The sequence below is a fragment of the Malania oleifera genome, chromosome 3, assembly GCF_029873635.1.
Source record: "Malania oleifera isolate guangnan ecotype guangnan chromosome 3, ASM2987363v1, whole genome shotgun sequence".
NCBI lineage: Eukaryota > Viridiplantae > Streptophyta > Magnoliopsida > Santalales > Ximeniaceae > Malania > Malania oleifera.
Genome location: NC_080419.1, coordinates 107,350,879 through 107,375,929, shown reverse-complemented (window position 1 = coordinate 107,375,929; position 25,051 = coordinate 107,350,879). Strand labels below are relative to the sequence as shown.

Sequence of the window (25,051 nt, the reverse complement as noted above, 5' to 3'; positions counted from 1 at the left end):
CCTTCCAAACAATCCCTAATTATTACATCATAATAATATTTTAATATCAAGTCCAATAAAATTAACCTTTTCACGAGGAAAATACTTTCTCACACCTATACAGACATATATATATATATATATATATATATATATATATATATATATATATATTTCCACGTAAGTTATTCTCTTTAATTATTTTCTTTTTCTTTTTCCTTCCAAACTGTTGGAGAAGGTCAGAAAGTACGAAATACCTACCAGGCGGCCGGGGAACCCAGTTGGCCAGTACCCAGGCCTGTCCTCCAGTCCTTCTGCACAGCGCCGTCCGCCGCCGACGTGGACCTCAGCTCTCTTATCCGACAACCCTTGACAACCACCTTCAACATATCTCTGCTGCGCACCGCCCTTCTCTGCCGATGAGTTGCTCTGTTTTCTTCTCTAACAAGGTGCTCTGCTCTCTTATCCCCTAAATGATGCCCTAGCATTTTTGCTAGACGTCTTGTTTCGGTTTCTGCTTCGCTATATTGATGCTGTGGGATTATTTTTGGATGTTGCCCCAGGATTATTATGCATCTCGGCATGGATGTTGCTTTTGTTCCATCCTTTTTTCTTTTTTTTCTTCATTTCAGCGCTATTGTTTCCTTTTATTGTGGAATTTGCTCGAATGTGGTATGAATGTTGATAAGTAGAATCCAATTAACAGTGGCATTTTACCATATGATCTTCAAACATATTATGCAGCAGCTAAATATCCCATCCTCATAAGCCCTCAAACCTGAGTTCATTTACAAACTTCAGAACATCAATGTTTTCCCCATCAGAATATGAAATGAATATTCCGGGCTCCCATTATTTTTGAGTATTTCCAAAACATTAAAAAACTTAGTTTCTGACGATATCTCTTCATTGCAAAAAACCTTTAAAATATATTTTGCATTTCTCTCAATATTTCTCATGAATGACATACCTCTACTGGTTATTTTTAATTATTTCCAAAACATTAAAAAAACTTAGTTTCTGACAATATCTGTTCATTGCGAAAAAAAAAAAAAAAACTAGAAAATATATGTTGCATTTCTCTCAATCTCTCTCATGAATGACATACCCCTACAGGACATTTTCAGCAGGAAAGCAGCTTCAAAGTGCATAATAGTGATGTAGCTTTCTCCTATTTTGGTCTGTGGAGAGGATTCTTGAAAGGGGAGGAGAGCTTTTGTTGCACACAAGTAATAGATGTTTGGGAGGGGCCTATAGAGGAGAACCAAACAATTCCTAAGAAATTTAAGCATGGATAGTGGCAGGAAAAGGTGTTGCACTAGTTTGAATGCACAGTCAGGGGGTTGGGGGGAGAGAGAGAGTCCGATTGCTTCAATGTAAAAAAGATCCTACTAAGGAATAATTGAGAATATTTCTAAGAAAAAAGTAAAAGGGTGTGTGATATTATCCTCCAAAAAGGGAACGTCCCTCGCATCTTAACCGATGAGAAAGTGATAAATTATTGGGTAGGTCATGATAGATGGTTAGGACGAGAGAAAACGAAAACACGTGTCACAAATGAAACATAGTGGGTGCAAAGCAGCCTAGGAAAAGGCTAAGGTCAAGACTCGCCTTAACATACCATGATTATGACCCACCAAGCCAAGATTCTCTAGAACATCCTAGAGCTAGGATTGGTAGAGAGCCCACCATGTGCTTCTGTGGCTAATGGATACTCACATTGCCAATTTTTACCTCTTGCAAAAGTGCAAATATAATATTAATAATAATTAATTTATAATTGTGCGTATAGAAGTTTGATTCTTGTCAAATTCACAATCTAGGGCAAATCAATAATTTCATGCATTTACAAGTTTTAATAAACTTGTAAGGGGCTTGCCTTAGTTCCCTTCTTACTTTTAACAAGGCTCTCTTGGAGAAGTGGCTTTTGAGGTTCATGTCTAAGAAAGTTTACTTCTAGCGGGAACTTGTTGCTACTAAATAGGGCCTTCATCACAACTGTTGGGCCTTCAAAGAGCAACCGAAGGCTATGTTACAAGTGTCTGGAAGTTCATCAGGAAGAGGATGGGGGAACTTCTTTTCTCACATTCATTTGAGCGTGGGAAATGGGAAGGATGTGTTTTTTGGGCATGACATTTGATCTGGTGGCTCCTAGCTTAGAGCTTCAATCCCATCTATTTATAGGCTTGCTTGTGATAAAGATGTTGTCATTTGCCAATAGTGGGAGTGCTTAACTCATGGGACTGCTTGGAATGTTCCCTTGACGAGGAATGTCTTTGATTGGGAGATTGCTACTCTTATAATTTTTTTTTGGATAATAAAAGAAGATATATTAAGAAAGAGAATGTACAATCAGAGTGAGGATACTAACTCCTCTAAAAGAAAAGGGAAACAAAAGCAAAGAGCAAATAGAAAAGAATGAAAATAGTAAAAAAAATTATAAAAAAAAATTGAAAAGCTGAACTTATCCAAGAAGGCCCCTCTTTAATCCCTTCCCATCATAGTTCACCAAACACTTCAAATTCGCTAATTCCCTATAACCCTTCTTCACCTTAGATTTACCACCATCAAGCCTAACTTCATTTCCTTCATGATCAGACAACATGAGAGCCAAGGGCGACACATAAGATAAATACCCAAGACAGTCATTAGAATAGTCAGAAAAAAAAAAATCCTTGTTGCTCCTGAATTTGATCCAAAAGTAAACCCTTGTCACATTCAAACTCATTGCTACATACACTATTGTCCTCTGAAACATCCCCCCCATCTCTTACTATCCTTGTATTAACCCTCTCAACATATGGCTCCTCCACTATACTTAAAACACCTTTAGAATCTCTTCTAAGATTTTTTGATTTTTTTTTTTTGGTTTTTTCTTTGCCACTAGATGAATCCTGATTATCTTCAAAATACTTCCTCTTTCCAAAACTCAATTGTACTTCCTTACGGCAAGCGTAAACCTTTCGACTCAGATTATCTAAATTGACTCCCTTATCATCTGAATTTCCTTCTGAACCAACAATTTCATCTTGATTTTCGACTCCACAAGAATTAAAATTCTTCAAAGAAGATCCCCCAAACTCAATCCTAGAAGCCTGCCTACTATCATTGACTCACTCATTCTTCTTTACAATAGGAGATGCACCACCCTCTAGAAAATTTGTGGATTTTTTAGCAAGCCACCTATCTGATTCGGCCTCCCTTTCTTTTTTATTTTCAGAGCAACTGCTTCTCTCCTCTTGACCACCATATATCTTGTTTGAAGATGATTTAAGTGCTGGATTGCACACGTCTTCTTTCTGTTCTGAGGAGATATTAATTCCCACAGCCTCACAAGTTTTCATAAGAGGGCATTCTTTTTTACTGGAAACCTGAATTTTGGGCCTGCCCTTCCGATTGGCTCAACTCGATCTACCCTGCTGCATTTGCTCCTCTTTTAATCTGGCACATTATAGAATCAAAATTCTGCTCGAGACTCCTTAACCAACAGGCCAATCAGAAATTTTAAAATTATTGCTTTCAAACAGCTGACCCATGTCTAAATTAATCATCAAAGACATAGGCCCAGCCCACCTGAACTTCATCATCCCATTGTTCATGCAGAACACCCTAGCCACCTCTGGACTATCCTCCTCTGCTTTAATGTTCTCCCTTAGCAACGTTGATTGATTGTGCTGAACTGTCTGCAGTGTCTCCCTTAGCATCTTCCCACCACACCAAACACACACCACCTCCAGCACATCCTTAGGGATTGAGCAAGCTCCATCATTAGGAAATGAGCAAGTACTAATCTTAGGAATTGAAGGAACTCCATCAACATCAGTTTTTCCTGATACTATTGGACTCAAGGATTGATTCTTATGCCTCATTGGAATTGAAGGAACTCCATCAACACCAGTTTTTCCCGATACTATTTTACTCAAGGATTGATTCTTATTCCTCATTTTGCTATCAATTCCATCAATGCCTGACAAAAAGAGCTTAACAAGACGTTGAACACTTTCCCAAATTGAAACCACCCATTGCCTTTGGATCCTTCAGAGACAAAGAATATCTATTGTCTTTCCATCTGTGCCCTAATTCCAGGAATTTCCCTGCCCTCATTGCATGAATCACCGTCTTATAATCAACAAGACCCACCCAAGATCTACAAACACCCCTTGCTTAAATTTCCAGCAAGAGATAGGAATCCTTGTGAGAACCATTTTGCTGCAGTTGAAGAAAATCGAACCCACTGATTGCGCTGCCTATTCTTCTTAGAATGAACAAAGCTCCAACCTTCCCTACTTTATCCAATCTCAAATCGAAGGATGTCCCTTCGATTTGGACTGAATAAATCCCCATCATCAATAACTAACAGCATCTTGATCAAGAGGGTGAGGAGAGTGAGTCAAGGCCCTTCGTGAGAGAAAGAGAACCATCACGTGTCCTTAGATTTAACACTGCTAGAGTTGCGGCTAAGAAGCATGGAGAGCCTTTGAGAGTTCCTCCTTTCCTGTCATTATTGGCCTTTGAGAGGAGATTTCAACAGCCGCCAAGCTTGAAGATGTATGAAGGATGGGAAGCAGCAAGCTTGAGAGAGAGAGAGCGAGGGAGCTAGGGCTTTGAACCTTCAGGAGAGAAGAGGCTGCAAGCCTTCAACAAGGATCGCTAATCTCGCTAAGGGTCTGATGTATGGCTGCAATTTTTAGTGAGTGGCAACTGGAGGCTGGAAGGGATGTCAAAGGATAAGACGTCTGGCGAATCGAGACAGAGAGAGAGGTCGAAGGCTGAATGTTCAGAGACTAGGGGCTGGGAGGATGGGTCGCGAGAGCTAGGGTTCCATCTTCAGTTGTTTATTGCTGCTGGAGTGGGAGCAAAGACATCTCCTCTGGCAGCAGATATAGGACAGCTAACATACTCTTATAAATTTATACAGCAGCCTTTACAATGTTCAGAGCCAGGCCGTCTCCAATAAGCCAAAGTGGTCATTGAACAAGGCGGGAACCTTCACAGTCGAGTCTTACTATAATCATCTTAGCTGCTTGGTGGAGTGCATGAGCTATTTTCTTTGGAAGCACATTTGGAAAACAGCAGCCCTTTCAAAGGTTGCTTTTTTCACCTAGGAGGCTGCTTCGGGGAAGATCCTCACCCTTGAAAACCTTCAAAAAAGGGGCTTCTCTATCGCAAATGGTTGTTTTTTGTTCTTCAAGGAAGTGGAATTGGTGGACCACATCCTTCTTCACTGCTTTTGGACCAGGAATCTGTGGATTCTGGCCATTTCCATGATCAATCAAAATGGGTCATTGCAGCTTTGATTGAGGTGAGGTTTGGTCTTGGAAAGGAATCCACTCCAACAAGTTCAAAAGGAGAGCTCTTGCTATCATCCCTTTGCTCTTTTATTTAATAATATTTCGGGCTGTTTGGAAAGAAAGGAATGGAATGGCTTTTGATGGGACAGTACAACTAGATTTCTATGATTTCTAGTTGGCATAGTGGGATTCCGGCAAGGGACTTCTTTGTTATTCTTGATTTCCTGGATGTTCTTCAGTGACCATTGTATTGTTTTGTTATTTTTTGTTTTGCTGTACTTGAATGGCAGCTTCTTGATGCCTGCTTCTTCTTCTTTTCTTTTTTTTTCCTTTCTGATAATATTTCTTTGTTGATTAAAAAAATTTTAGTAAACATTTTGTGAACTCTCTTTTGTAAAGGCTCCGCCCTATGGAATTTTGAGACTCTTACATAGGTCTCACAAGCCGAGTATTTCACATCTTGTGAAGGGTCGTGCGGCACTAGTTAAAGCACTCTTGTTTAACTAATCAACCGAAGATTACTGTATTTTACCAACATAATACACTTAGCAGTTGAATGAAATGTGAGCGGATGGCGAGCAAGTGGGAAACATTGAAGTAATGTGTTTCATTAACAAACACCTCTATAAGCAACGTGTGTCTAGCAAGGGAAGCAAGTAGGCTAAACACATATACAAAAGCTAGTGAGTTTTACAAGACCGATGAACACTCACCCTCCCTTTAAAGAGCTTTATATGCTATTTTAGCTTTGGTACTAGGAAACATCAAACAATTCGAGGAGTCATACTCCCATTTTTACACTAGGACATAAATACCTTTAAAGGAATAAAATCTATACTAGTATTTACATGATGGTAGCCCATCCCATGCACAGAAAACAAGCAGTCATAGGCAAGCATAATGCCCTGAACAAGCTTGACTCATGACTACATAGGCCATATTGGTCATTGAATTTGCCCAATTGAGTTACTCTTGCATATGATTATATAACTTTTATGAAATCTGTATTCATAAAATTGTATGACACTTTTACTTGTGAATTGAATTTTTTTCTTTTTGAAGAAATTAAGTGATGCAGGGGCAGCATCAAGGTTCTGCAGCCATGGAGAAATTAGAACAGAGGAAGGAAGGGGAATGCAGGAGAGAAGAGATACCAGGGGGGAACTCATGTTCACTTCAATTCAAATTCATCAACAACTGCCTACATCATGGCTTTCACACACTATTTATAAGAAAGCCTCTAAAAACAAGCGTCAAATGCACATAATATTATCTTAACTAAACTAAACACCTAGTAAATTGCTACTTAAACCCAACAATTATCAATCTAAATTCTTCTTAAGTAGTCTCCAACATGGATCCTCCCTAGGTAACTCACAAACTAAAACAGCGAAACTTGATTTTTAATGATGTAGTGACACTTCCTAGGGTTTTTTCCCAAATTATCGCACTTGCAATATACAATCAAAATATCGTGGAGAAAATCCCAAATCTCATGGCTGAAGCAATTTTTAGTGAGATTGGAAATTGTAGAAAGAAAACCGTGGAAGTTTTCCAGTCACAGGTCGCCGGCACGTGGGGCGTGTGCACTGCCAATGAGGCACCTCTGGCGATGAAACTTTGGTCGAGGGGAGATCAGGGGATGAGTAGTTTATTGGTGGTGGCAGTGTCTTAAGAGAATCACCAAAAGTAAGGTATTCAAGGGGGCCGATGACTGGAATCCTTTTGGCTGGCGCATAAGCCTGATCCAGTGATCGGAAGGCGATGAAATTATAGGGGAAGGGGCGTCAGGGTGTTCTGCCTTTGATTGTGTGGGTGGTGTTGCAGGATGGTGGCGGGAGAGTGGTGTTTGAAGAAATGGGGACATTGGAATTTCACAAGAAGTCCAGAAATTGCCTTTCGGTATATATATATATATTCATACAGAAATGATGGGATGAGAAACTAACCAAGAGGGAAGGATTAATGGAGAGAATAGGAAGAATAAGAAGAAGAAGGGGGAAAGACAGAACAGAGAAAAGGGGAGGATTAATACAGAATAGAGAGTGAGAAGACAGAAAGCTAGAGAACAAGAAGAGAAGAAAGAAGAAGAAGCAGCAGCAGAGGGAGATAAAAATTACAGAACAGTGGGGAGAGGATGAAGAGGAGAATAGGGGGGAGAAGTAGATTGAAAGGAAAAGATGGGGGAATTGAAATGGAAGAAAGAGATTGTGGTTGGGCTCTAATACCAAATGATGCAGGGGTAGCATCAAGGTTCTACAGTCATGGAGAAATTAGAAGAGACGAAGGGAAAGGGAGCAGAGGAGAGATTCCAGGGGGGACTCACGTTCACTTCAATTCAAATTCATCAACAACTGCCTACATCATGGCTTTCACACACTATTTATAAGAAAGCCTCTAAACACATGAAATTACACACATACCCCTAAAACTAAATTGCATTACAAACATACCCCTAAAATACACAATTACAACAAACAAGCCCCAAAATACACATAATATTATCTTATTAAACTTAACAAATAGTAAACTACTAATTAAACCCAACAATTATCAATCCAATTCTTCTTACGTAGTCTCCAACATGGATCCTCCCAAGGTGTTGCTTCATGTTCTACATCAGTAAGTCAATATGTTAATCAAAAGAGAGAAAGTACAAGGAAAGGCAATGGCGTAGAGGAAGTCAAGAAAAGAAATATATGTTGAAGGCTGAAAATAAAGAGCGCCCAGCCTTGGTATAAAAAATAACCCATGAACAATAGAATCAACAACAAAAGTAGAATCCTCAAACATCGAAGCATTACGACATCGCCTATGGTAGATGGAAAACACCAAATCAGTTTATGGATAGTTACTGCAGTATGTTTCCCCAGAGTAGAGATCCAGTGAATTTCCTCCGTCCACATAGGAGGAGATCTCGGGAAGCCTAAAAGACTAGCTGCTTTAATATAAACTTCCCTCAAGACCAAGCATTCAAAGAGGAGTTGATTTCTGCATTCAGGGGCTTCTTTGCAGAGAGGACAAATGTAAGAACAAGTCCCACTTTGGGAATGAATCACGTCAAGTGTTATGAGTCTATCCAAACTGCCTGCCAGCAAATAAATGAATGCCTAGGGATGCTATGCTTGAACCAAATAGCTGATTGCCAAGTAACATTTTTTCTTTTTATTACTCTTTTTTGTAGTCTCCAGGCTGAAGAGAGAGAAAGCAGATGAAGGTGTGAGGGACCAGCAGGCCTGCGACATTTCTTGAAGCCACAGGCATGGATCATTGCTTTATAGACTAGAACCCTAGGGACACTCACTTGTATCTCACATTCTGCAAAAGCAGTGTACTAACATTGTTTAATCTCAGAAAAAAAATGTCATCCACTAACAAAATCCTCTCCAAATCCTTCATTTCCTTCATTTTAAGAGCCTCCTCTCTCAATCTCTGCTCATTCACTGCCGCCCCTAAGACTTGATCCCAAAAGAATGAGAGGATTGCCAACAAGCTTCTCAACTTCATCAAGAACAAGAGATATGATATGATCGCTTCATTCTCTTCTCTCTTAAACTTGATCTATGGCCCAATGATATGGAGGCTTGGCCCATCTGTTTTGCATCGTCTTCACCTGGACCTAGAGCCACATACTCAAAGCAGTTGAGAAGACTGCCTTTGATATGAAGCTTGAGAAGGTTGATATGACAGAAAAAGGTCAAGGTTATTGACGAAGTCGGGGCTTTTAAGACATTTACTAATTTGGGAGTCAAGGAAGCTAAGAACTTGGTAGAGAGAGCACTGGTTGTATTTCTTTTTTTTTTAAATGATAATGTTCGAGGCCCTTTGGACACTCAACTAATCCATCGGGATAATGAGTCTGCCCCTTTACCCTTCTCCACTTAAATACGAAGGTTAATATCATCTTAAATGGAAAGTTGTAGCTCCTTAGACTCGAACCTTGACATTTTAACTAGGAGAGTCTTGAGTTCACCACTTGAGTCACCCTTGGGCGAACAATGGGTCACAAAGAGGAGGTTGTGAAGGTCACAGAGTTGGGAGCTATTGTGGTATTGGAATGACTTATGTTTTCCAATTTAATTTTCCCCTTTTTTGTGTGTATAAATGATGTTCATCTTCTTTTGAGAATGATAAGTGGAAATTTTATTTTGAGATTGTGTGCAATTTTTCCTTTTAAGGCATGGTTTGTTGTTTTATTGTTGTTGTATGGGTTTGTTTTAGTGTGGTTGTATGAAGAACGTGGTTCTTTTAATTGTTATGCATTTTTAGTCATTAGAATTTTCACTCAAGATTCAAATGGCATTCTTATGCATGGAGTACAAGTACTTCGCCTCGTGTTTTAGACTTTTGTGAAGCAGGGCCACAACTCTCTCAACTAAGATATGGTGTTTCCATTTCCATTTTTTATGTAATTGTTGTTCAAAGAGATTATATTTTATTTTCTTAACTTTTGATTGGCTTTATGGATTTATATTTAATTAGGATCATTTCCAATTTTCTAATGCATGTACTGGGAGTAAGGGCACTTTGCCTTGTTTGTTTGACTTCTGTGAAGTAGGGCAACATCTCTCTTACCTCAGATCTGGTGTTTCTTTTTAGATTCTTTATCTACTTGTTGTTTAAAGATATTATATTTATGTTTCCTCAAGCCAAAATAAATGATTGGCTGTTAAGGATTTAAATTCAATTAGGGTCATGCCCAATTTTTGATTGTTTAAATACAAATCAAATATCAACTTTCAAAGTCAAAAACCACTTTTCAATTTGGGAAACAAAATTGCAACTCTCTCTTCATCTTTGGGAAAATAAAAATGTGACTCTAATTTTTAGATGAAACTTGAAAATTTTAGTGTTTTATAAAGTCTAAAAGATATTTAAATTTTTTTTTTTAATAAAAAAGTCATCCTCATCACTTTTGGCTCTATAAGTTGGTTAATTTTCTTTTTCATGGCATGCTTTGCATTCTCTGCAGAAATGCTGACATGCTGCGTCTGATGTGAATCTGTGAACTGCCAATAAGCATTCTATGTTTATTTGTATTTGCTGAATGTGTGTTCAATTGTTGTTATTTAAGTGATCAAAGGTTTACGGAAATTCTAAAATACGAAACGAGAGCCTTTAAAGACTGCACCACTGCATATGGACTTTTCCCCCTTCCTCTTCCACCATGTTAAATACGTGTTTGCCTCTCCTAATATTTCCCTCCTACTAAATGCAGTAGCAATGGTGTGATTGTGTCTCAGGTCCTGGCAAATTAGAAATCATAGCTGCTGCTTCCTCACTCATTCATTTACCTGTCTCTTATCTGGAAAGAAGCTAGAACACGAGCCCTGGTGAGCTGATTTCAAGATGGGTCAAGTTCAAAGTGATGTTGCTGCTGCAAATCAAGCCCAGCAGGAATCCTCATCATCTCTGAGTCACAATTCTCAACCATCTACCATGGAATCTCTTATTGCAGGTCTCTCTTTCACACCCATAGAGCTTTCATTGAAATAAATACAATTTTGGCACTTTCTTTCCTATGCTTTGGTTGCTAAGAAAAAATTAGAAAGAAAAGGATTTGAGTTCTCAGCTCGTGAACTGATTTGGAACTGATGGAACAGAAACTAAAAATGGCTTAAAGGATGAGATTAGGAATGTTATTTTCTTCTTAGTTTCCTCAAAAGCCAACAGTGGATTTGAGAAATATAAATGTAAATAAATTATTTCTGGGGCATGAGAAGGTATCTTAATACTAGTTTATCTTTTTGAGCTTTCTTTACTGTTCATTGAAAAGAAACAAAAGAATTGGATTGGATGTTTGAGAGTGCACTTTCAGCTAGTGGGGAATTTGAGGTTGGAGCATACTTTAGTCAGTTCCCCAGTTAGGTAAAAAGACCAAATTGATGATTTTTAATTATTTTATAGTCCATCAATTGGGATTAGACATGCACTTCATTAGGTTAGAAGCTAAGTGAATAGTTAGTTCCCCAGTTAGGTTAAAATGACAAATTGGTATTTTCATTTATTGGTATATTCTTAAGGCCATTACAATTGGGAGTAGACATACCCTACATCATGTTAAAAGCGTGAATGATTTTGCATTTTGAGAGTTTGTTGATCAATGAGAAGGCAATGTTAAATGAGTTACAATTTTTTATTTGAATGAGGGATGTTTTAAATCTCACATTTGACTCTATGCAATCTAAGATGCATGACTATTATATATCAGCTTACTTGGAGCAGTATTTTTCTCATCTTGTCTCACTTAGGGGTGTATTTGAGTCAAGTCAAGTCGACATAATGGGATACTCGAACTCGAATCGACTCGACTCGAAAATGTTCAGCTCGAAACTCGACTTGAGCTCTGTTGATCTCAAAATTTGTTAAACTCAAATTCGATTTGGCTGCAAGTTCTCAAAACATGTGTTCAACTTGATGAAGCTCAATTTGATTATAAATTATTATTAAATACATGTATAAAATATATATTGTATATATAATATTTAATATATGTATAAAATATATGTCATATGACTTATATAATATTAAAATATTAAAATTAAGAGGCTTGATTAGGCTCATGAGTAGTATATGTAGCTTAAACTCAACTCATTAAGATACTCAAGAGTCGAGTTAGAAAGTGGGTTGAGTTTGAGTAGCTCGCAAGTAAAGTGAGCCAAGTCTAAGTAGCTTGCAAGTAAGCTTGACTCACTTACACCCACCCACACACCTGCTCGGTCTCACTCTTGATATATGCTTTTAGCAATTACTATATTACTATCTTGGCCATTTTTCTCAACATTTTTTTCGCGGATTTCAAAAAATGGGGATTTGTAAGGTGGGTCATCCCTCCCTACTCACAACTAGCTCTATTCTTAGTGAGATTGCTCCCATTTGAGCAATGGCGTCCAATGAAGAACCATTTTTTAGTGAATCCCTTAACATTTTTCTGTTCATACTTAGATATTTCATTGAAAAATTGTGCAAGCGTAGATTCATGGGGCGGGGGGAGACGAGTTTAGGGTGAGTTTTCATTTTCTTGTCTTTTTAAATGAAAACAATGGATTGTATTATATACTTTTAATGTTCAAAAATGCATTCGGTTAGTTGTTTACGAAATTGTTTCCAGAAATGAAAAAAATTGAATGAATTGCTTTTGTTTAAGGATGATCCAAGTGACGATTTGTTAATGAAATAATAATAATAATAATTACTAATAGTAATTATTATTATAATTATTATTACTATTGTTATTATTATTATAGAAAAGTGGGTTATACTTATACCCCCTACCTCGTGTTTTCATTGTATCAAAATAACTATGTTTGGAAGCGCAGGAAACACCTTAAAATTGTTCCTGAAAATCTGTAATTTTTAGGTGTATTTTTGGATAATTTTCATGAAACAATTTTCGAAAATTTGAAAATTTTCTATTCTTTGTATCCCGCGTTTCTAGAAGCAGAAAATAGTACCCGAAACCTTAACCAAATGGGCCCTAAGGATCTGTTTGGTTACATTTCTTATTTCATCTTTTTGTTTCCACATACTTCTATTAGAGGTTATTTATGTCTTTTAGTATTATTGTTATTATTAAGTGTGTTAGTATGTTAATTAGTGAGAGTTAGTTAGGGTATTATTGTCATTAGAATGTATTTGATTTGTATTATAAATAAAGGGAGGGACCTATCTTCAAGTGAGGTCATTCATTTAATCAAAATCTCAACATGGTATCAGAGCATGATCCAACGTAAACCATATCATACTCAGTTGTCGCCGAAAAAACACATTCTTGTTGCTGCCCTTCTCAGATCCACCTCCACCCTTTATTATTTCACAAAACCAACCATATAGACAAAAACAGAACCCACCGAAACCTACCCCCACAGAACCCCATCGCCAGAAACAGCCTCACTTGCCCCCACGCACCAACCAATTGCCGACAGTGCTGACCCCATGCACCGGTGTGTGAGAGAGTTTTCGGCCACTTTTTTTCTTTTGCTTTATTTTTTTCCTCTAACATGTTCTAATTCCCTCTCTAGACAATACTATCTAGTTGTTGGACATGTTTTTTGTCAAAAGATCCAACCTTTTTCGATCATGCACTCATGGTAATCTATTAGTTTTTGTTCGGTGCTTGTAAAGGCTTCTTTGTGAGTTTCATGGAGCAGTGGCAGTGTTCGCAAGTTAAGATTGTGAGGCTGTGGCAGTGCTATCTCTGTTGGTAAGTCGTTCACCTCACCCATGGTTGTGTCGGTGCTTCACATATTTTGTGATTCTTCCAATTAGTTTTGATTATTCTTCTTGTTTGACATTGGTGTGGCTGCATGTTTGTGAGTGTTGGTATGGAGTCTTTGAATCCCAAAAATATGTTTCTTTCATCGCTGCCACAAATGACGACTTAAAAGTTGGATGGAAAGAATTGTGTTCAATGGTCTGAAGTTGTTCGGTTTTATTTAGCAGGATTAGGAAAATCTAACCACTTGCTCCAATCTGATCCTTTTGATGAGAAAAGAAAGAAATGTGGATTCAAGAAGATGCCTTGATTGTTTCCCTCTTGTGGATTTTGATGGAGCCACAAATTGCACGGATGTGTATGCATCTAGATACGTGCAAGGATATTTAGGATTATGCTAAGATTCTATACTCTAGTAACATTACACGTTTGTATGATTTATCCTAGGAGTACTTTTAGTTACAACATGGAGATAGGAGCATTGCAGATTATTTGGGAGAGATGAAGCATATTCATGAGGAGCTTAATGTCATGCAACCTATAATCACCGACATTCGTGAGATGCAGAAGCAGAGGGAGCAGATGATAGTTCTTTGGGTTCTAGCAGGCTTGAGACCCGACTACTTAGTAGTGTAGAGTTTCTATCATTTGCCGATGTTTTTTCTCATCTCCTTTGTGCTTCCTTTAGCACACATTCTCTTGCTCTTGCATTTGACTCTTAGAGGACAACCTTTGCTACACAGAGTGATTCTAATTCTCTACCAAACAACAACAAAAGTTATCGAGGTGGTTCGAGTGGTCATGGTGGTAGAGATGGACAAGGTAAAGGCACTTCTCGTGTGTGCATTCATTGTGGAAGAAGTAATCATACTGTTGAGCAATGTTGGGATCTCCACGGTAGACTTTCATGTGTTGCCAATGCAGCCACCACCGACTTCACACAATTTGGGATGGCCAATGTAGCCACCATCAACTCCACACCTTTGGGGCCAAGTGGGGGCAACATACTATATCCATGTAAGAGGAAGGGTATTCCAAGTTCCAGCAGTATCAAGAGTCACAACAAGCTTTTTTTCCTATTGTATCTCTTGCCCAAATAGGTAATCCCATAGTAAGTTTGTCATCTAGTACTTCTCGTCCTAGTCCTTGGGTCATAGGCTATTTTGTTGCTAATCATATCACAGGTATACCTAATTTCTTCTTCACTCTGCAATATCCTACCAATTTACCTTGTGCTACTCTTGTTGATGGATCCATCAATGCAGTCAAGGGAGCTGGGACTGTAAATCCCACTTCTTTTATTTCTCCTTCAGTTTGGTATATTCCCAAATTTCCTTTTAATCTTATGTTCATTAGCAAGATTACTAAATCCATGAATTGTTCAATAACATTCTTCCCTGATTCTGTGGTTATTTAGGATTTGGAGAAGGGGAAGACGATTGGCGGAGGGTGTGAAGTTGGTGGACTTTATAACTTTGAGTCACTATCTCGTTCTACCTCTGACACTTCTACTGCCACACCTCTCCAAATTTATTATCGTCTTGGTCATCCTTCACTAGAAAAGTTTAAAATGTCTTGTTCCTAATTTGTGTTCTATGTCTAGTTTTGATTCTGATGTTTGGGGTCTTAGTAGAGTTGTGTTCAAGTTGGGTTTCTAGTATTTTGTAACCTTTGTGGATGATTATTCAAGACTGACTTGGCTATATTTAATAAAAGATCGTTTTGAGTTTTTTCATATATTTCTGTGCCTTTGGTTTTGAAATAAAGATTCAATTTGGTTTGCCAGTTCAATTACTTTGAAGTGATAATGCTGAAGAGTATTTTAGTTCATAATTCATTACTTATATGACTTAGTTTGGTATTGTCCATCAATCATCATGTGCCTACACTCCTCAACAAAATGGGGTCTCAGAGAGGAAAAATAGACATCCTTGAAATGACTTGCACCTTAATTTATCAAATGCATGTACCTATAGTGTTTTTTTTTTGGAGTGATGTTGTACTTTCTACTTGCTATTTGATCAACAGGATGTCATCCTCTATTTTTAGTATTAAAATTCCCTACTCCATTCTCTTTCCTAATTCACCTTTATTCTCTCTCCCTCCTCATATATTCGGGTGTATGTCCGTCGTTCATCAACAAACTCCTAGGGTGGATATGTTGGATCCTCGTGCTATAAGTGTCTTTTTGGGCTACTCATATACTCAAAAGGTATATCGTTGTTATAATCCTCTTCTACGTTGCTTCTTTGTTTTTGCCAATGTCACCTTCTTTGAGTCTACACCTTACTACACTTGCTCCCCGAGTGCTTCTGAGCTCAATGATTCTCTTCCTTTGCCTAATTTTCTAGATTCTACTTTGCTGTCCTTGCCCAATCAACCATCCGAGTCTTCATGTGGTTCGAGTCCTTCTCATTGTCTTGATCATCTTAATTTGTAGGTGTATTCATGACAAAGACTCCAAGGAAGAGAGTCCCCTCTAGCTTCTACTACCACACATTTAATTTGCTCGTATGATGATCATATTTCCCATGATGTCGATCCTCCCATTGCTATTCGAAAGGTTAAACGCACATGTACTCAACATTCCTTTTCCAACTATGTTTGTTATAACTTCTTATCACCCTTTTATTATTGTTTTGTTATTGCTATATCATCTACTACCCTTCTTAAATTTGTTTCAAAAGCCTTAGCCCACTTTAGGTGCAGGAATGCTATGGTTGAAGAGATGAATGCTTTACAGGACAATGGCACGTGGGACTTGGTATCTCTTCCTTTTGACAAGTCTATGGTTGGTTGTTGGTAGGTATGCATTGCGAAAGTTAACCTTGATGGTTTCGTGGTTCGTCTAAATGCCTCTTGTCTAAGGGATATATTCAGGTGTATGGTTTGGATTATTCTGACTCCTTTTCTTCAGTTTCCAAACTTACATTAGTATGCATGTTCATCTCCTTGGCTACTACTTGTCACTAGCCTCTGCATTAGTTAGATGTGAAGAATGTCTTCTTGCATGGTGACCTTGAGGAAGAGATCTATATGGAGCAATCACCTCAGTTTGTTGCTCAAGGGGAGTTAAGCTTAGTGTTTCGGCTAAAAAAGGCACTATATGGTTTAAAACAGTCTCCCAGAGCATGGTTTGGCGGTTTCAGTGCTATAGTACTTGAGTTTGGTCTTCGACGGTGTGCAATGGATCATTCTGTGTTTTGTCGTCGTACTTCATTGGTAGGGTCCTTCTTATTGTTTATGCGGATGATTTTGATATTACAGGTGATGATGATAAAGGTATTTAGAGTCTCAAACTTATTATGCAGACTACCTTTCAAACCAAAGATTTGGGACTATTGAAATACTTTTTGGGTATAAAAGTATCTGGATCTTGTATGGAGACTGTTTTGTCACAGAGGAAGTATGTTCTTGATCTGTTGGATGAAACTATATTGTCAGGATCTAAACTGGTTGATACACCCACGAATCCTAACAGCAAGTTAGTATTGGATATGGGTGATTTGCTACCTAATCCTGGACAAATATCGGAGACTTGTTGGAAAGTTGACTTATCTCATAGTCACTTAGGCCGAATAGATCTTTTACAACAACTGTTGTGAGTCAATTTCTAGATTCTCTAAGAACAAGTCATTGGGATGCAGTAATTCACATCTTGAGATATCTCAAAAGGTACACTTGGGAGAGGTCTTTTATATTGTGATTAGGGTCACACTTATATCCATGGATATACAAATGCAGATTGGGTTGGGTCACCTTCTAACTGGAGATCCCCAATAGGGTACTATGTTTTGGTTGGTGGTAATTTGGTTTCTTGGAAGAGTAAGAGACAAATTGTGGTGGCCAGGTCAAGTGCTGAATCAGAATATAAAGCTATATTTGTACTCATGAACTTGTGTGGTTGAAGAACATGTTGGAAGAATTGGGTTTTTCAAATTATTTGCCTATAAAGTTGATGTGTGATAATCAAGCTGCTCTTCATATTGCCTCCAACCCGATCTTTCATGAGCGGATGAAGCACGTTGAAGTTCATTGCCACTTTGTTCGGGAAAAACTTGTGCAGAAGCTTATTACTACGGCTTATGTGAAGTCTGATATGCAGCTTGATGATTTGTTAACCTTGTAACAAGCTAGGAGCATATGACATTTATGCTCTAGCTTGAGGGGGAGTGTTGGAGGTTATTTATGTCTTCTAGTATTATTATTATTATTAAGTGTGTTGGTATGTTAATTAGTGAGAGTTAGTAAGGGTGTTATTGTCATTAGTATGTATTTGATTTGTATTATAAATAGAGGGAGAGACCTATCTTCAAGTGAGGTCATTCATTTAATAAAGATTTCAACAATTGAACAACTTTTAATTTCATTTGTTTTATTTTTGCAGTTGTGGAAGCAGATATATGTTTGGTGATGTCACCTTTTTAGAATTTTTCTGAAAACAGAAACTAAAAGAAATATGTTTGGTCCTCAAAATGAAACATGGGTGACAATTTCACTGTTTCATCCCCATGGAGATGGTTGAGAGCAAGAGAGGGCGAATGATAATAATAAAAAGGACTATTGCTGCACCTAGGAGAAGGGTGTACCTGTTGTCCTGTGTTCACATTTCAATTAGAACACTGCTCAAGGGGGAGGGAGGAATGCAAAAAAGGGAGAAGAAAAATAAATAAAAGAAGGAAATGATTTATTTCATTTGAGGATCTCTTATTCTCCTTTGCATATTCTCTCTTTTCTTACAAAATTCTCTTCTTTTCTTAAAAAAATAAAAAAAATAAAAGTAAGAAAGGCTAAAATGAAGGACCCAGGTTTCAAAATTGGGTTTGGAGTAGGATAAGACCAAGGTCTTAAATTTCGATTTCGACTCAAATTTCGAAGCTCCAAAAGTATGGAAATATCGACGGAAATTTCGATTTCGATTTCGATTTGAAAAAATAACAGAAACTAGTAGTAAAGCATGGAATTCTTTGTGAAACTTTAGAAATGGTTAACAAACATAAAAATATAAGTTTTAAGACTAATATATTACAAATTAAATACATCTATGTTTTGTATGAGGTGGAAAAGTTGTAAAATAGTATGTGTATCAAACATGTTTGTAAGATAATGTACATTAAACATATTCATTTAATGCAAATGAAATTCATAAATCATTTAAATATTATTTATTATACAAATATTGATAATTTAGACATGAATGGTTAAATAAAATATTACTATAATTTTATTTTTTCATATAATTTCAAAAGCACTTGTGATAACCTTTTGTTTCAATAAAATAAATTAAAAAATAAATTTCACTTCACTCTCGAGGTTTCGATAAATTTTGACAAATTTGGCTAAAATTTCGAGGTTTCGATAAATTTCGGATGATTCGTTGAGATTTTGACGGAAATTATGCAAGACAGAAATCGATTGCCATTTCGATTTCGAAGGTGACGGAAATCGGAAACTTCGACAGAAATTTCGATAGTTTCGTGGAAATTTAAGACCATGGATAAGACAGGGAGTAGCAACTCTGTGCATCTTCTCATGTTTTTGAAATTAACGAAGTCATTGGGACATTTTCATTTTCCTGCTCAATTTTTTGAAAATGTTGCCAGTGTTTTGCAACATTTTTCTTTTTTGGTAAATGAAAACATCTAATGATACATTTTTTTTGTTAATTTTATTTTTTTGAGAATAAAAACAGAAATAGAAACTGGCAACATTACCAAACAGCCCCTAAGCAAAGCCTCCAAATATTTTTAAAAAAATTGAGAAAGAACCCTTTTTTAAAGCCTCATAATATGAAATGATAGGCTGAATGTTTTTTTATTGAATGTTCATTCAATTTTTCTTGTAGATTCAAAAGAATTCATGAGGTGTATTATCTACAACAAATGGTTCTATCAATGGTCATTTAGTCTTTTAGCATTATTATTATTATGTGTTAGAGTTTTGTTAGTAATAAGTGTGAGTTAGTAAGGGTACTATGATCATTCCTATTGTACTTACATATATTATAAATAGAGAGAGAGACTTGTCATTGAGTTTAGGCCTTCCATTTACCCATTTACTCAACATGGTATCAGAGCGTGATCCAAACTAAACCCTACTCTCCTCAGCTGTTGCCGGAAAACACCATTCCTGCTGTCCTTCCTAGATTCACCTCCATCCCATATTATTTTACAAAACCAACCATACACCCATAAACAGACCCCCTCCCCCCGATGACTCACACCACAAAATCCCATCGCCGGAGGACCCCCCATGTGCTGACCAAATGCCGGAAAGGCAAACCCCATGCGCCAGCACGTGAGTGAATTTTCAGTCAGTTTTTTTGGCTAAAAAATTCAACCTTTTCCAACTATGCACTCGCGGCATTCTGTTAATGTCTGTTCAAGGCTTGTGGAGGCTTCTTTGTGAGTTTTTTGGAGCCGTGGCAACATTTTATATGTTCAGTTGTGAGGCTGTGGCAGTGCTATATCCTCAGTAAGTTGTTCACCTCATCCGTGGCTGTGCGGCACCCAAGGAATGGTTGTTTGATGCTTCATGAAGCTGTTTATCAATGTTTATTGAGTTCATTGGGTCTGAAACAGTGGGATTTGCTGTGTTTTTTTATTCACTATTCTAATTCCTTCCATATACCAAAATATCAAGCTGTTGGGCATGTGTTTTTGCTCCAAGATCCAATCTTTGTTGTGACAATGCACTTGTGGTAATTCGTTAGTTGTTGTTCGGTGTTAGTAACAGTCATTGGTCACCTTCTTGGGGTAGTGGCAGTGCTCATAAGCTTTTTATTTTTTTTATTTTTTATTTTTTATTTTTATTTTTGTGTGTGTGTGTGTGTGTGAGGCTGTGGCAGTGTTGCTTTTTTGGGGCTGCATCTGAGGTTGTTGGTGATTTGTTCAGGGTAGTTTTGGTGGTTTACCTCTCTAATTGTTCCAGTGCAGAGCGTTGCTTTCTTGGGGCCGCGTGTGAGTTTCTTGGTGTCATGGCAGCCTTGTACTGATTTATCTGTGGCTTGTTCATGGTGGGTCACCTTGTTCGTGGTTGTTTGGATTGTTACAGCAATTAATCTTATGATCATTGGTCTGAGTTTGTGAATGTTGGGATGGCGTTTGCAAATCCCAAAAGTATGATTACTTCGTTAGTCACTTGTTTGAGTGAACTGTGTCTTGTGACTATATCCAAGGAGTGCTCAAGGTTTCTACAGTATCAATTGTCTCAACGAGCATCTTATCACCTTGCTTCTTTTGCCCAGAAAGGTAGTCCTACAGTTTGCATGTCATCTAATATCCTTCCTACTAGCCCTTGTGTTATCAATTCTGCTGCCACTGACCATATAACGGATGCAACCAACTTCTTTTCTGTTCTTCAATACCCTAACAATCTCCCTAAAGTTACCCTTACTGACGAGTCCTCTATTGCTGTTAAGGGAATAGGAATGGTAAATCCTTATCCTTGTATCTTTTTTTTTTTCTGCTTGATACATTCCTAAATTTCCTTTCAATCTTACGTCATTTAGTAAGCTTACAGAGTCTCTAAATCGTTCTATCACATTCCTTCTTCATTCTGTGGCTATTTAGGATCTAAAAACAAGAAAGGCAATTGGCATAGGACGTGAGGCTCGTGGACTTTACTACTTTGAGTTGCCTTCTCCACCCATTGCCTGCACAGTGACAGCTACACCACTTCAAATCCATTTTGCCTTGGTCATCTGTCCTTGGACAAGTTGAAACATCTAGTTCCTATATTGAGTTCTATGTCGAATCTTGAGTGTGAGTCCGGTCAATTGGGCATTGGGCAAGCATCATCGTGTTCCCTTTGCTCCTTGGATCGACAAACAGGTGGTTAGTTCTTTCATGCTTGTCCATTCTGATATTTGGGGTCCTAGTTGTGTGACGCCAAAGTTGGGGTTTCAATAGTTTGTTACATTTTTTGATGACTACTCCAGGATGACTTGGTTATATTTAATGAAAGATCGTTCCGAGTTGTTTGATGTCTTTTGTGCTTTCTATTTCCAAATAAAGACTCAATTTGATACGCCAGTCAGGATACTTCAAAGTGATAATGCTAAGGAGTACTTCAGTACCCAATTCAATACTTATATAACTAACTCTAGTATGATCCATCAGTCCTCTTGTGCAACAAAATGGAGTTGCAGAGTGAAAAAATAGACATATTCTTGAAGTCACTCATACTCTATTGTATCAAATGAATGTCCCCAAAGTCTTTTGGAGTGATGTTGTGCTCACAGCTTGCTCCTTATCAATAAAATGCCATCCTCTGTCCTTGGTGGTAAAATCCCACATTCAGTTATCTTTCCTGAGGCTCCTTTGTTCTCCCGTCCTCCTCGTTTATTTGGTAGTGTGTCCTTTGTCTATCAATTGTCGCTTGGAATGGATAAGTTGGATTGTCGTGCTATCAAATGTATTTTTCTGGGCTATTCCTATACTCAAAAGGGATGTCGATGTTATAATCCTTGATGCACCTATGGATCTCAATAGTAAGTTAATGTCAGATATGGGTGTTTTTTTGCCTAAACCAAGTCGGTATCAGGGACTCGTTGGAAAGTTGAATATTCTCACAGTCACTCAACTAGATATATCTTTTGCAACAAGTGCTGTGAGTCAGTTTCTCGATTCCCCGATAACAAGTCACTGGGATGCAGTAATTCGCATTTTGAGATATCTCAAAGGTGCACCAAGGAGAGGTTTCTTATATCAGGAACAGGGTCTCACTCATATTCAAGGATATAAAAATGTAGATTGCACAACCAAGTGTTGTATTTTTGTCGGTGGTAATTTGGTGTCTTGGAAAAGTAAGACACAAACTGTGGTTGCCTTGTTGACTGCTGAGTTAGAGTATAAGGCTATGGCGCACACTACATGTGAACTTGTTTGGCTAAAGAACATGTTGAAAGAACTAGGTTTTCCACATTCTCAGCCTATGGAGTTTATGTGTGATAATCAAGTTGTTATTCATATTTCCTTGCCTCCAATCTTGTCTTCAATGAGTGGACAAAACACATTGAAGTTGATTGTCACTTTATTTGAGAGAAACTTGTACAGAAGCTCTTTACAACCACTCATGTGAAGTCTGAGTTTCAGCTTGCTGATTTGTTCACTACAGGCTTGGGAGGTTCTCGTGTGAAATTCATTTTTTACAAGCTAGGAGCATATGATATATATGTTCCAGCTTGAGGGGAGTGTTAATGGTTATTTAGCCTTTTAGCATTACTATTATTATGTGTTAAGAGTTTTGTTAGTTATAAGCATGAGTTAGTAAGGGTATTATGGTCATTCCTGTTGTACTTGCATATATTATAAATAAAGAGAGAGACCTATCATTGAGCTTAGGTATTCCATTTTACCCAATTACTCAACAGGTTCTAATCTTTGTCTTACTTGTTCAAGATAGTGGTCCTTCATTCTTAGCCATTAAGTCAATCCTTCTAAACTTTAACCATCTGATTTCTAAATATGGTAATAAACTTTAAGCTTAGCATTTTGGTTGTCTGATCCAATTGAGCCTAAATCTTTTTATAATTCATGGCAGATTCTGGTTCTGTAAGAAATCTTTTTTATGACTTTGTTTTCGCTTGTTTCTTTCTCTTTTCTTAGATGGATCAAGACCTGCTGTAATTGACAAACTTTTATTCTTTCACTTTTACAGAAGCTGTAGCATATGGCAATGAAGGGAATGAGGTCGGTGTCCTTTTTTTTTTTTTTTTTTTGGTACATTCATGTTACCAAAAGAAAATAATCTTCTTCTGTGACTATAAATTGAATTATACCTTTTTTCAGTCTCTTGATGTTATGGCTGAGAAGGCATTACAATGCCCCTGCATATCTGACTTGCGGAATGGGCCATGTGGGAACCAGTTTTCAGATGCTTTCGTTTGTTTTCTTAAGAGCACTGCTGAAGAAAAGGTATCCTTGGTTAAAAACAAGTGGTTTTATGTAGAATGTTGTTATCACAAGTAAGCCCATTCCTTTTTTATTGAGGCTTTAATTCTGATATATATGATCTTGCAGTCTCTTTCCTTCTCAATAATTTCTTTGATCATCTAAAAGAATTTCTTATCTGTATGCTTGCTTGGGGCTTAAAGTTTGCAATGACACTGAATTTTTTAACAGCAACAAAGAAAGCCTGGGACACTGCAGTTTTCTTTTCAATAATTTTTCCCATCATATGCTATTCATTGGCCAACAAGTTATTCCTCTTTCAGAAGTTTTTAAAGTTAGCATTAAATCTAAACTTGGTTGTTAAATCTTCTTGTTGGTCAGCACTTGCTGAAAAGCAGAAAAGGTATAAAAATTGTAGATCAAATGGTTAAGGCACCCACAAAGCAGCACTTTCTGTTGCCACCATCAGAGCAGGCTTTGTTGGTCTGGTGGCTACATGTGCACACCCTGACAACCATTGGTTTAAAATTTTCGAATGGGCTGCTAATATTTGCTTCTTTTTCTTCTTCCTTAGGGTTCAGATTGCGTGCATCCATTTGTGGCATTGCAGAGCTGCATAAAAGCCCACCCTGGTGCATTTTCTAAGGATGTTTTAGACAATGAGGAAGTCGAGAAAGAGGAAGAGCCAAAGCAGGAATACAAAATCATCCCTCCCATATGGTCCACAGAGTCGCAGAGTCCCAAGTCCAAGCTTTAGGTTGAAACTTTTCCTACATTCCAATGTGGAAGATAAAAGTCTTGGTAGGAACTATAAAAGTTGGAGCTTATTTGGTTGAAAAGAAAAAGACTAGAATTTAATTGTTGGAAGATAAAGGAAGATACAGAACAGGGTGCACTAACATTTTCCTCGATCTAACATTGCGATTGGCATGCAGTGTGAAAGAAATGGGGAAAAAAATAAGGCAGGACTGCAGGAGTGGTTCTGTAAGAAGCCTCCCAGTACCTTGTGCGGTGCTTTTGGTGCATATTGTATTTTGCCTACAACTACGATTTGTGAGTTGCACGTACAGAAACACCAGATGAGATGAGAAATTTTTTTGGTAGAGCCTGCCTAATTACTTCATGCTTTTGCCCATGTGTTTGTTTCTAGCGCAGGAAAAAAAACTGTTTTGAAAAATAGACTCAAGGGTGTACCAGGCCAAAGGCTCGCTACTTCGCGAGGGTAAGGGAAGGGTCATTACAGTATTTGCAGTCTTACCCGTTCGTTTCATTAAATGCAGAGGTTATTTTTTTATACTCAAAAGACTATAATCAATAGGTCACAGTAGAGTAACTTTACCATTGATCTAATATCCGTACTCAAAAATAGAATTGTTTTTTTTAAAAAAATTGGATTCAACAAGCTCGGATTTGTAGGCAAAATCGAGTTTATTTAATTCAATTTCTTCTTTTACATTGCATTTGGGAGCTTGAATTTTGGATCTTAGCTTTGAATTTAGGTGAATTTGAACCATTTTTAATAAAATTTATATTATAATTTATCTAAATTCAATAAAAATTCAAACCCGAGGCCTTTTCAAGTACAGGTTTATCATAAAATTAAAATTGATTTAGCAAACTTTGTCTTTTCAGTTCATCGAAGGCCGTCATGGCTGTACTGCACGGTGGGGATA

At 37.6% G+C, this 25,051-nt stretch overlaps 1 protein-coding gene across 1 annotated transcript; it reads left to right on the top strand.

Annotated features, from left to right (window-relative positions):
* Window positions 1–159: 159 nt before the first annotated feature.
* LOC131150679 (mitochondrial intermembrane space import and assembly protein 40 homolog) lies at window positions 160–24,481 on the top strand. Its single transcript, XM_058101544.1, has 5 exons — window positions 160–428; window positions 10,514–10,728; window positions 23,146–23,177; window positions 23,277–23,402; window positions 23,953–24,481. The coding sequence occupies exons 2-5, from the start codon at window positions 10,620–10,622 to the stop codon at window positions 24,133–24,135; spliced, it is 450 nt and encodes a 149-aa protein (XP_057957527.1). The 5' UTR covers window positions 160–428; window positions 10,514–10,619; the 3' UTR covers window positions 24,136–24,481.
* The last annotated feature ends 570 nt before the right edge of the window (window positions 24,482–25,051 follow it).